Below are 12,564 nucleotides of genomic sequence, written 5' to 3'. Positions count from 1 at the left end.
CCAAGTTTAGTGTCACTATGTTAATCAATTTGCTCATTTTAGCTGAAAGTGGTAGCTTCTATGTTCTTTAACTTTCTACTCCTGGGGGAATCATGTTTGTTGTCTGTATTGTTAATGACATACTTGCTGACAGATATTATGAAATAAATTATCAAAATAACTGAAACTGGTATGATTATATTGTGTTATTTTGACAAAATATGCAGAAATTTAAAATATTGTGTGCAGAATATTTTATTTTTTGGCACAGAATTCCCCCAGAAGTAGTACTCTTAGTAGTCTGATATTGTGACTCACTGCCATAGTAACAAGCAACCAGACAGATAAAGGGAAAGAAAACTGGTTTGGCTTTTCGCTGTTCAGGTGCTGCTCTTTCATTTGTAAAGACGTGTAGAGCTGTCAGTATTCCAGATGTTTGGGATGGCTGGACATTGAGAAATTAGAAGGAGCATTTTATTTCCATTGTACCAGTAATGGCTATGTTAAAACTGACAGAAAATGTTCAAGTCATTGTTAACCTATGCCTGATTCTGCTTACACTGAAGTCAATGCCAAAAGGACTGGTGACTTCAGTGGAGCAGGGCTCTTAACAGTTAGTTTCAAGTGGAAAGGTTGGTAGTAATTTACAAGGTATGGAAGGAATTTTACTGCACCTAGTCACATATGAAAGGATGCTGTAAAAGGGAAGAGACTAGAAACATTTGACAACATGCAAGCCTTTATGTACAACAGACTGCTACAGAGGGGAACTGAATTGGTCTGTGTTGTCTTTTATTTCATTAATTTCCTATTGTAATGCTACGCTTATGTTCTTGTGTAACCATAACATTTTTTAAAATGATCACTGAATGTTTAACTTTAATCTATTTGACATGCTAGGGGTGCTCTAAGCGGATTACAGACGCACATTACCATCTTTCCCAGTAGGAGAACAGCAGGTTAATGTATCCAAGAAAGAATCAGTAAAAATACATAACTGTAGAAATACACAGCAGAAATTGTATTTATTTTAAAAGAGGAATTTTTTTCCCACGTGTAGAAATACTGAATAAGTTGGATACTTTTAAAACAAAACAAATGTCTTCTTTCTACTTAAAAAGTCTGACGAGCATTCTTGTAGAGTACCTACCCACAGACAATGAATAAATAAGATTCAAAACCATGCCAAAACAGAAGCTTTTAAGACCACATAAACAGACTAGATTGTCTGTTTTGATCTTCTGTTGCCACTCCAGAAGCCAGAAAGGACCATTCCACCCTTGTAGATGTGTGCAAGCATGTGTGACACCTACATACTAATTTTATTCCTGCTGTCAGAAGCGGTCTGTGTTTCCTCATGGAAAGAGAGGGAAGACAAGCCAAACAAGAGGTTGGCATCTCAGCTTAAGGCACACAGCATTACCCTTTCAGATTTGGTGCTACTTGGCATTGCTACACATTTTGTAAGTAGAGCCATGTTGGAGATATGAAGCCTCCCAAGTATTATTTCTTTTCCCATATTCAGAATTTTTTTTTTTTCAGCAACGGCTTGCTCATTTCTATCATACTTTAAAAAAAAAACCCTAATCTCATAACGCAAACAGACATATAGACCGGGACACCATCTGTCTTGAATTTTCAGACACACTGCTCAGCTAACGTCTATGTATAGAAGGTTCCTCAGGAGCAAAGGCAAAGCAGTTAAAGAGTCTCTCTTTCCTTTTAGTACTAAAGAGCAGAGGCTGCCCACCTCTTCCCTCAGGTCTGAAGAGGAGTTAATAAGCAGCTTGGAACCATTCTGAGGTGATGGGAAGAAAGGTCTTCTAAACATAGGAGGCTGGTTAAGACTCCTCTTTAAAAATAAACTTTTATTTTGCCCAGTGTTGTCACACAATCTAGCACAGAATGCATTACAGCTAGAAGGATGGTACAATTATGGCAAAATCCACCCAGCACAATAAGTTCTTGTGAAGCCCTCATCCCTTTTACGCTCTACTGATATAATCCATGCTCCAGAAACCTTTATATTACAACTGTGATAGATGAGATATGGCAGTCTTGGGAACTAGTGGAGATAGCCAGGTAAGGAGAGTGATGATCAATGCAGGGAAGTTTCATGGAAAAATGAGATATATGAAGCGTGGGGGGGCTTTTGGCAGTAAAAAGTGGGAGCAAAGGAGTGGACCTAGAAAGAGAGGATCTACAGCTAGCGAGAGGAGGAGCTGTGCTGGAAACAGTGAGTTGACTTGCCTTCTCTCTACAAGGACCCTACCCTGCTCCACTGGCTGCCATTTTTGACTTGGCTCACCTTCCACTGCTGGGTCCCACTTCTTACCTCACATTTGTTGTCCTGCGTTTCTGAAGAGTTAATAGCATGAAAGTTAAAACTGCCTGGGAGGAGAGGGGGAAGGACAGGAGTAAAACCCAGCCCTTACATGCTGTGTTTTACAGGCTTTACTTTTAACCTATCAAATCTGATAATGGGATTATTTAAATCTCTCCATTATAATAGATCCATATTATCTTCTAGTGCCCACACATATACAACTAAAGCCACTGGAATCTACAACACAGGCTACTAAAGCCATAGGCTGCAACAGCTGCAACTAAGCACCACACTGGGGCACAGCAATTAAGATGCAGTTGAGGACTTTCCTTCAGTATAGTGACAAATCAAAGTAAATAGCTTGTCTAATGTGCTGCACATCATGCTGTTTGTGGCACTGCTTATTTCTGAGCATGCCGTGCTTTTGAACAAAACAATTTGTTGAAAAATACTAAATTAAAATGTGCAGTGTCATTACTTATTCTTCAGTGGCTACACATTAATTGTCATGATTAAGACTACTGGCTAATCTAAACACACTGATGAAAAAAAACTAGTGCAATTACCATGTCTAAAGAATGCCTCATTTTTTCAATGTTGAGTTTTTTGTTCATCAGTGACACAGTACCTAGGTTCATTACAGATGCTTTTTCTCTACCATAGTTTTCATCATTTGAACTGTGGACAGCATTGTCCTATTTCAAGGCTTTGTATCTGCTGTTCAGAGGGATCTTCATTGCTTCTATTATACATTAAAACCTTTGAGTGTGTTTTCCAACACACATGAATGAGCAAAGACCAATATTTCTGTTTCTGAAATAAAGTCTATAAAATACAATCACTTCTGTTTGTCCCAATGGTAAATTAAAAACAAGAAACATGTAGAACACTTATAAAACATACTTACTTGGTATGTAAATTGTACTTCATTTGTTGAGCTACCTCGTTTTCCACTTATATCAACTTCAATTTCACCGTGTAAGGGTTTTGGGACGTTTCCAACTTGACACACAATCCTAATCAGAAATAGTGTACCTGTAAGTTTATAACTTTCTCCATTTTGTCTGTTGAAAAAAGTGAATCTTAACACACACGTAAGGCATCACTTTGACAGCACTAGAATCTGAAGTCTTTATTTAGCTACCATATGTAGCACAAGAAGAAGTGAAAGCTTCCTCACCATATCTCACTGTACCTCAACCTGTCATGAAGAGACCATCCCCTAAGGATGCGAGAGGATAGCTCAGTCCTCTATCCATTAGGACCAAAGCTGTGGACCGCCAACTCTACACAGTGGCTACTAAGCAGCTATTGAATGGCAGTGACTTTTGGTCACTATTGACAGATAAAATTCACACTAGTAATCAAGTAGCACACTAAAGAGCACTTCTTGGTAAGTTTCTCTCTCTTTTTTTGGTTCTTTCAGTCTTGAGATAATTGCTATTCTTCTTTAAAAAATGTACTATTGTCTATTAAGAATTAAATATCAGAATCGCTCTTCCCAGTATAATGTACTTAAATTAGGACCTAAATAAAGGGTTGTCAAGTCCTACAGCAGATTACTCCAGAATTATCTGTCAGAGTCCTGGCACATGGACAAAATTTTCCAAATTCTTGTAAGCCTTGGCTTATGTATTGCTGCTGGAGCCTGCACTCAGTTCCTCATAATTTTGACTTGAAAGCTATGTATCCTTGAAAGTTATGTCTTCTTGTCAGGCACAGAGAGGAAATGTTACCTTCAGAAGAATTTGCAAAATGTGTCACCTACTAGAAGTTGAAAGAGAGAAGTGGTCATTATAATATAAAATATGCAGTGGTGCTGTTAGTAGTGGCAGGATAACAGGGATTTTTTTTTAAATGGGTTTGTATTGATGTATAATAGTGTCTTTAATCTGAGAATCAACAATCCATTTCCAGAGGTAGATAAGTAGGAGTATCCCTCTATATTACACGGGGAAACAGAGAGAAAGAAAGTGTGTTGTCCAAGGTCACACAAAAAGTGAATAGTTGAGCTAAAAAGAGAACCCAGGGCTCCTGATACTCTCTTCTCTACTAAATAGACAATACTGTCTCCTAAAACATCTAACATTTTACTAAAGAAAAGGTGAAACAATGGGAAGGATTGGATGCTTTAGAAATCTTCAAAAAAGGAAAAATGTAAAACACAAAACAATGTGCAAAGAGAATGGAAAGTGGCACTAAAAGAAAGTTACAGGCATATGTTCTAAATTGTTTTTTGAATACCTTATTTTTTCAACCCTTATACACACCTAGATTTATAAATAAATTAAAGTATGCAAGTTGTATACATTCATTCCTTTTACCACACTGGTAGAGCTAAGCAAAGTAGAAACATTACTGCGATACAAGGATACAATCACCTAAAATCTGGCTTCCCCTCCAAGTGTTTAAATCAAAGTTTTAGAAAAGGCACAAAACCAAGGACATTGGGGGAATTCTTGTATGGCTATACTGTGCTTCTGATGCTTCTGCAAATACTTTGGGATGGGAAAGAAAGAGGTGCATCTGAGGGTGATGTTGCATGCATGGGTAAGTGTAAAAACAGCCACTGAGAAACTGGTGTATAGAGAGATTTCTGTTCTGACCAAAAATTATTCTCAAGATTCTTGGGACCTAGGGTATGTCTACATTGCCTGACATTCAGACAATGGGAGTTTGAATAGCAGTGCCCACCCCCACACTTAGAACTATGGGGCAGCGTAGAAAAGCCCGGAACATCTGAATCCATTAACTGAGTTCTCAAAAACTAGCCACTACCTAAACATCTCAAAAGTTCCTTTTAAACAGATTAAAATATGAGGAGTTACTGTAATACAGTTAAAATAACCCAAAAGAGAGTCAAGTTTCAACTGCATAATTTTAAATATAAAAAATTATCATCAGTCATCTCCGTTCAATTGTATTGCTTGCTTCTACTAATATCACCACCTATTCCTTACATAGCACTTTTCATCAGCTCATCTCAAAACTGACTTCATCTTGAAATTATTTGTTTGACAAGACTTGGGCTAAATAGCTAAGATGCCTTTAATTTAAACAACAAACAGATAGTTTTGAGACATATGTAGTAAATATTCAGGACAGCTTTTCAAACCAAAAGAATCAATTACAAGCTTGAAAATGCACTCTTAATGTGACAAATCTGTTTCTGTATATAAGTCGTTATATAACGGGTGGCCAAAATTACTGGCCCTCTGAGCTGCGTACAATCTTCAGCAGTTCGAGAGCTAAGGCACTCCTGCTGAAGCCCCAAACCCTGGAAGGTGCACCCGGGAGGGCTGAAGCCCTGAGAACCCCTGTCCCCACTGGACAGAAGCCCCTACCTCACCATCCCATCGCAAGGCAGAAGTCCTGAGCTCCCCCCCGCCCCACCACAAGTCTGGTAGGCGGAGAATGGGGGAGAGTGTGGGGCTTGCAAGCTACACTTTAATGGTAAAAGAGCCGCTCTCAAGTCACAGTTTGGCTACCCGTGTTATATAACATGGTTTTGTATAAATCTTGAGAGAGATGTCAGTTCTAACAATTTTAAGTAACACTGTATTACTGCCTCTTTGTATGAATACTTCCTGATAATTGCACAGAAATCCTTTTTCTAAAATCTCTCACAGAAAACATCACACGTACCTGGTGGAAACAGAGTAGAACTTCTCTCTGAAAAGGCATTTTGTGCCTGCCACGGTTATACTTTTGACATCCTCAGCTTTTATACCCAAATTAGATCCCATTATGGTCAGAAGGATTCCACCACTTAGTGGCCCAGTCTTTGGTTCAATCTGTGAGGGGAAAAAAGAAATTACAATGATGGCGCTGCTCTTACATATGGTTTAAATCCACAACACCTTGCAGTCTGTTAAAAATACAGGTGTTGTGTTTTTTACATAGGCCTCATAAAAAAGAGGCTAAGAAACCTCTTAAATTACATGCTCAGTTAAAAGTACAGAATCTATAGTAACCTGTTGTTGATTTGAAATCTATAATAACAATACAATTCTATGAGAGAGACAAGGTGGGTTAGGTAATATCTTTTATTCGACCAATTTCTGGTGGTAAGAGAGAAGCTTTCAAACTTACATGGAACCTCACCCAACTTGTTTCTCTAATATCCTGTGACCAACATGCTATATAACTGCAAACATAGAATTCTATAACAGTTTATTACAACAAAGACCCCCAGCAGACTATATCTATTATATACAAAATTCCTGGCTGGTGTTTTATCCTTTTTATTATTTTGTTGTGCTTATTTTTCAGAATATTACATTCTTTAAATGATGTATTGAGACTTATTAGGTTGAATCACACCACTTTGGAGAGCATTTCTAGCTAATTCAAGAGCATTTGCATTTATCCTTCCTGTTGTGTGCATGTGTATTTTTGTTTTGTTTTGTAATCATTTCTGCTTTGGAGGATTGTATCACATGCCCAGTAGACTCTGGGACACAAAGAATGGTGCACAGAGGCCTATCACAGACACTTCTGCTAACCTGCTATCCCTCCCTATTGTATCAGATGAGAGGCGGCAACATTATTGATCATATTTGTGATTGAAAATAAAGACCAAAAAGGGTAGAGGTGGATTTCCACAGCTTAGACAAGCATCTGAATTTGAACACTTATCTGAACCTTTCAACGTTTTGATAATTCACCTGTCTAGCAGTTTCTGTGTAGGAGTTCCAGAAAGCCCGTTCAGATTTTTAATCTTAGAGAACTGGAGCCTATTGTACAGCATTTCAGACAGCTGCCCTGGCAGGGGAAGGCATTTAATACCTCGTTGAAGGACCATCACTGAAGAACTAGGACTACCAACTTTGAACGACACCTACTAGCCCATCCTCATGCAACAGTGGTCTTTCTAGATGGGGAGATGCATGCCTGGTGGACATGGACCTTCACCATTGGAACCCACAGTGCAGAGACTGAGGCCCTACGTAAGAGCAGAGTTCTGCTCTGTGCAGGGACGCAACATATAGGAATTTGCTACATATATGAACTTGCAGGAAGCGGAGGGCAGGAGGGACTCAGCCAGGCCTGAAACACTGATGAACCACTGTTTCATAGAAGGGGTGAGCTTAGTCTAAGGGAGGGTGTATCTCACGGCTTTTTGTTCATTTCAAAGATCTACAACTTTTGAGTGCTCCAACAGTAAAGTCAATGTGGATAAGAAATTCCTTTGCTAAGCCTGTGTTCCTTGTTTTCATGGAGGAGTGTTCATGTTTCATGTTGTCCCTGAAGGAGTTAACTGAGAAACCGAAAGCACCCACAGCCTATGTGCAGGTTGGTGGGAGCATGTGTAAGCAACTCTGGTGGGAGAGTTCTTGGAAGGTCTCAGATGCTGATCTCAGGGTCGAGAGTGGGTGAACGGAGGAGTCCCAGATCACCAAAAAGGCATCAGACAAGAGGTCTGTGCCCAGAAGCATGCCCTGGACTCCCAGAACTAGAAAGAGTGACTAGATTTCACCCAGACCCAGACGGCTTGGAAGCACATGTGACCCAGTGATCAGATCTTCTTCAATAGTGATGACAATTATAGTGCAGGCTACAGGCTCAGTTTGAAACACACTTTTTGACAGAGATGACAATATCCTGGACAAACCTCCTGGAATTACGATAAACATTACTGAATTAAGTTTAATACCTCTGGGGTTCATTGGATTAAAAATGCAATTGTGTATGTGTTATTGTGGAATTATATGTAATTTCTCTAAGATATGAATTAATGCAATCTCTGAGATATCATGTGAACTTCAAAAAGACTGTGTTGAACAATACAATTGACAGGACTGATCTTTTGGGACAACGTGTGTGAAGTGGAATTCCTAAGAAGTACTGGTAGGAGGCGTGTTGGGTCCCTTCTGGGAGCAGCGGGGCCAGGGTAGACTGGGAGCCTGACTTGGCCTCACTGTGCCGCCGACTGGGAGCCACCGGAGGTAAGTGCTGCCCGGCAGGAGGCTGCACCCCAACCCCCAGCCCCCTTCCTGGTGCCAGCACCCTGAACCCCAACCCAGAACCCTTCCCAGTGACAGCACCCTGTAACCCTCCTGCACCCCAACCCCCTGCCCCAGCCCTGACCCCCCTCCCAGGGCCCATACCCCGCACTCCCTCCTGAACCCAACACTCTGCCCCAGCTTGGAACCCCCTCCTGCACCCAAACTCCCTCCCAGAGCTTGCACCCCAACCCCCTGCCCCAGGCTCAGCCTAGAGCCCCCTCCCACACTGCAAACACCTCGGCCCTAGCTCAGAGCCCGCACCCCCTCCCAAACTCCAACTCCCTACCCCAGCCTGGTAAAAGTGAGTGAGGGTGAGGGAGAGCGAGTGACGGAGAAGGGGGGATGGAATGAGTGGGGCGGGGCTTTGGGGAAGGGGTGGGGCCTCAGGGAAAGGGCAGGGTAGATCCTGGGTTGCCCTCAAATTCAAAAGTGATCTTGGGTGTAAAAATGTTGGAGAGCACTGGTGTAGAGTGTGCTCTACAGCATGATTGGGTAACACAGAGCTCAGATAAGAATAAATCCATACCGGTCAAGTAAACCATGCTAACTCCCTGGTACCAACCACCATGTTTAAGTAAGTATTGCTAGCATGGTACATTGTGGTAGATCTCTTGTCAGCAAGCTTTGCAGATACACCACGCCAATACCAACTCCTGGCAGCTAATTTAAAAACTTACTTAAATGCTTTGAGAAACGCTTCTTTCAGTATGCAATGTTTTCTTCATGAAAAGACAATACATTGGTAGGCAGAAAAAACAATCTTACCTGAGTAATGATGGGATGAGGGCATGTGTTCGTAGGAGAAGCTTTACACAGGTTCTCATAAATGCACTTGCTTGGCTTTCCCTCTTCTTCACACCAGACGCATTTGTAGCCAGGATCAGCCGCAAGACATAAGCTGCAGTCACTTCGGCCATAAGAGCAGTTGTATAAAGTCACTGAAATGACAATTATAAAAAGATGTACAAGTGCAGTGTCAAGCCAATTATTGTTTCAAGGATATGCTCTCTTTTAACAAGATGATGGGGAAGAAAAACCATAATGCTGTGGCCAGAGTCTTCCCATTCAATAGGCCAATCCTGCCCAGAGCACAGTGTATTTAACTACATAAAAGGTATTTACTGAGAACCAAGAAGCTCTATTTACTTATTTACTTTCTGCCAATTTAGCACAATAAAAGCTTCCATGCACAGGCTTTGAACAACCTACCAATTATTTAAAATTAGAGATCCAAATACAGCTCAATCTGTTCACCCATTGTACCAGGGAGTAGCTCTTCAAATACTACAACCCCCGTACATCAGCCTATACATCTATTCAAAGGCCAGCTGAAACAAACGGGCCTTTCAGGTGTACTGAAAGTTATTAAAAATCCAGGCTATTTCCGATAGGAGAAGAGAGGAGGGTATTCCAGAGTCCAAATTCCCAAGAAGAAGGCCCCCTCTATAGTATTGAGGGTGATCTAGCATCAGCACCTCTGCTGATCACAAATGTATCAGTGTATCACAGGGACAGAGAGTCTCTCATGTAGGGTGCTCCCAGGTCATTCAGGATTTTCTAGGCCAACACTTTAAAAATCTCCGTGGAAGCAATCTAGTCGTTTTTGAATACCAAGGCAGTTCTCCTTAATTTATTCCTGGCCTTAAAATTATTCCCTTTTAGTAAGTGAACTGTCTCATGGTTTTCAATACTTTTTCTTCTGAGTTGCCACCCTCTAAGTATGCACTGTCCCTTCTGCAAAAAATGCAGTTAAATCCCAGTGTGTAACCTAGCAACTAACACAGCCAATCATCCCATAGAGACGGTAGCACAACTGTCATGCTGGCTAGCTACTGAACAGTGCTCCTTTTATTGAACCATGCAGCAACAGTCCCAGAGAAGCAAAGTTTACCTTAGACCTTAGGGTTGTCTGTGCTGTACAGCAAAACAGATTAGGATAGAACCGCTCTAACTGCTCCGTGTAGACCCTGCTGGCACAAACTAAAATGTACCTAGTTTATGTTAAAGTGCACAGAGTGCTCTACAAATCATACCCCTTCAATGTGCTTTGCCAAGACCACGGAGATAGGCCCTTAGTCTCTGTTGTGATACATAATCAGCACACAAAATCACCCTTAGTACGTAAAGCTCAAGCCTAGCTACGCAGCCAAGCATTACAGCACCATGAGAAAAGCCCAGGTTTGGAAGACAGCTTTTGGACATGCACTTGATAGCTACTATAGTGGAAACTGGATAGGTTGAAGAGGTGCCACACCATCTCAGGACAGAAGGGGTACGTAAGCAGTGCAAGCAACCCTGTAGAGATCTTTCTTCTTGCTAGTCAGTTTACCAAGTGATATTAATGAAAGCACTGGAGGAAGGTACTTCCTTAGAGTGAAGTGCAGCAAGTAATCATTGCTGAATGGAGGCTGAGGAAGGAGGTTTGGGAGGGAGAGGAGAATGGCTGCTTTGGAATGCATAGGTTAAGTCCATCCTCAAAAGGTCTGACTGAAAAGGGCATGCACTTGCCCTTCTTTAGCTCCTAGAGGATTAGAACTCTGGGTAGAGCATCAGCTAAATTACTCTCCAACTTCTACCATTTCAGTGCACTTTTATTTACTGGAAAAGAATAACAGAAGATACTTAATTTAATAATAAGCAATTAGGCACTGAAGTAACAGCAATAGGTTTTTAATGCTAATTCCAAGAGGCTACCATATCAGATTACTTTTCTAACTCAATAGTAATGTAAAAACACATTTTCTCCATCTCTGTCCTCAGTAGTGCAGTGATGTCTTTGTTAGGCATGCACAATATAATGGTGCCCAGTAGAGCCAGTCTCTCTGCAACACGTACATTGAATGACGTCAGTATGGTTCTTCCTTGGAGAGTGCCTTTTTAAAAACAGCACCTTCTAAACAGCAGATGTGCTTGCCGCGTGTATTCAGAGCCCCAGCTGGTGACTTCAATGACAGTTTTTATTTTCATTACTGTGCAGCATTAATACAGTTGAGAGTGAAAGACCTGGATTTTACTCCTTCTTGTGCACTATCAATGATAGTTTCTATAATTCAACCAGTTGTACCAGTGTGAACCCATTCAATGTAATGGGGTTGGACTGCTGGTCGCTGGGTGCCTACGGTGGGCTGCAGGACCCTTGTTACTGCTAATGATGAAACAGTAGGAAAAGACCTAACTTGACTGAGATTTCATGTTGAGTTTGCAGTATTAAGAGTTATGGGAGGGGTGAGGAGAGTCTCTTTTTACTTGTACACCTAGCTAATTTGGTCTGAAAACCACTTAGATATGGAGCCTCTCAGTCACTGAGTCATTTTAAACAGTATTTATTTACTCATTCATTCTGCAATTAAAAAAAAAGCAAATTTAGTGCTGGGGAAAAGGTGCCAGACTGACAACCCCACTTTAACAAGAGAATTAACACTTCCCTTTATCCTTGGAACAGACAGCACAGGCTGCAGCAGGGAAAGCTTTTCCCACATCTACAAACATGAACATAATTTGCAAGATGTAACAGATTGCTTTCTTAATCCAGCACTCATAAACTGGTAATAGTTTGCACAGGAACTTTAACAAGTGGGGTTGTTAATTCCTCCCTTTGCCTCCACACACCCTACAATCTCCACCCACACCACCACATGACAACCTGACAAAGCAAAGGAACATATTTACTGAATTACTTCGTCATCCTTCATTGGCTAGAACAGGAGTCTCGCTCCCTTTCTCTGCAAACAAAGGCAGCACAGCAACATCTTGAAGTCTCTTACACCCAGAGGTGTGAAAGGGACAGGGAAAGACAGAGTCTTAAAGTATTAAACAATCCTTCACTCCCTGACCAAATCATTAAATATAGGAGCAGCAATCCACTCATTAGATTCAGACTTATCCATCACCTTTAGATCCAAGCTGTGAAGTAACTGGTAACAAGGACAAAAACATGAAAGGGATAGATACATTGGATTTCATACTGTTCAAAAACCCCCAGTGGTCTGAGATTTAAAATGCTATCATAACTTAGTATTCACTTGTGTTGTACAAAGAAGAGGTTTTTTTTTTTTTTACACTGGAGGGTTCAAAAGTGCTGGAATTGAAATAATTGAGTACCTTCTGAGCAAAGTCCATTCCTCCAAAGTCAGTTCCTTTCAAGGTGCAATGTGATGTTTAAAAACCATTATGCTATGGACTTCACACGGTAAGGACATTTTAAAGCAAGGGAGAATTTGGATAAAAACATTCATACAAAAGAGAAAAAAA

General features: G+C 40.9%; 1 protein-coding gene across 1 annotated transcript in view; it reads right to left on the bottom strand.

Annotated features, from left to right (window-relative positions):
* The window catches only part of PLXNB2 (plexin B2), a 237,407-nt gene that overhangs the window by 45,451 nt on the left and 179,392 nt on the right, over window positions 1-12,564 (bottom strand). The window contains exons 14-16 of the mRNA XM_077834580.1: window positions 9,079-9,251; window positions 5,951-6,099; window positions 3,213-3,321 (exon numbers count right to left, since the gene is read on the bottom strand). Coding sequence (XP_077690706.1) covers window positions 3,213-3,321; window positions 5,951-6,099; window positions 9,079-9,251 — 431 coding nt within the window. The remainder of the gene's footprint in view (window positions 1-3,212; window positions 3,322-5,950; window positions 6,100-9,078; window positions 9,252-12,564) is intronic.

This window comes from Eretmochelys imbricata, chromosome 1 (assembly GCF_965152235.1).
Source record: "Eretmochelys imbricata isolate rEreImb1 chromosome 1, rEreImb1.hap1, whole genome shotgun sequence".
Taxonomy (NCBI): domain Eukaryota; kingdom Metazoa; phylum Chordata; order Testudines; family Cheloniidae; genus Eretmochelys; species Eretmochelys imbricata.
This window is presented reverse-complemented; position numbering and strand designations above follow the sequence as displayed.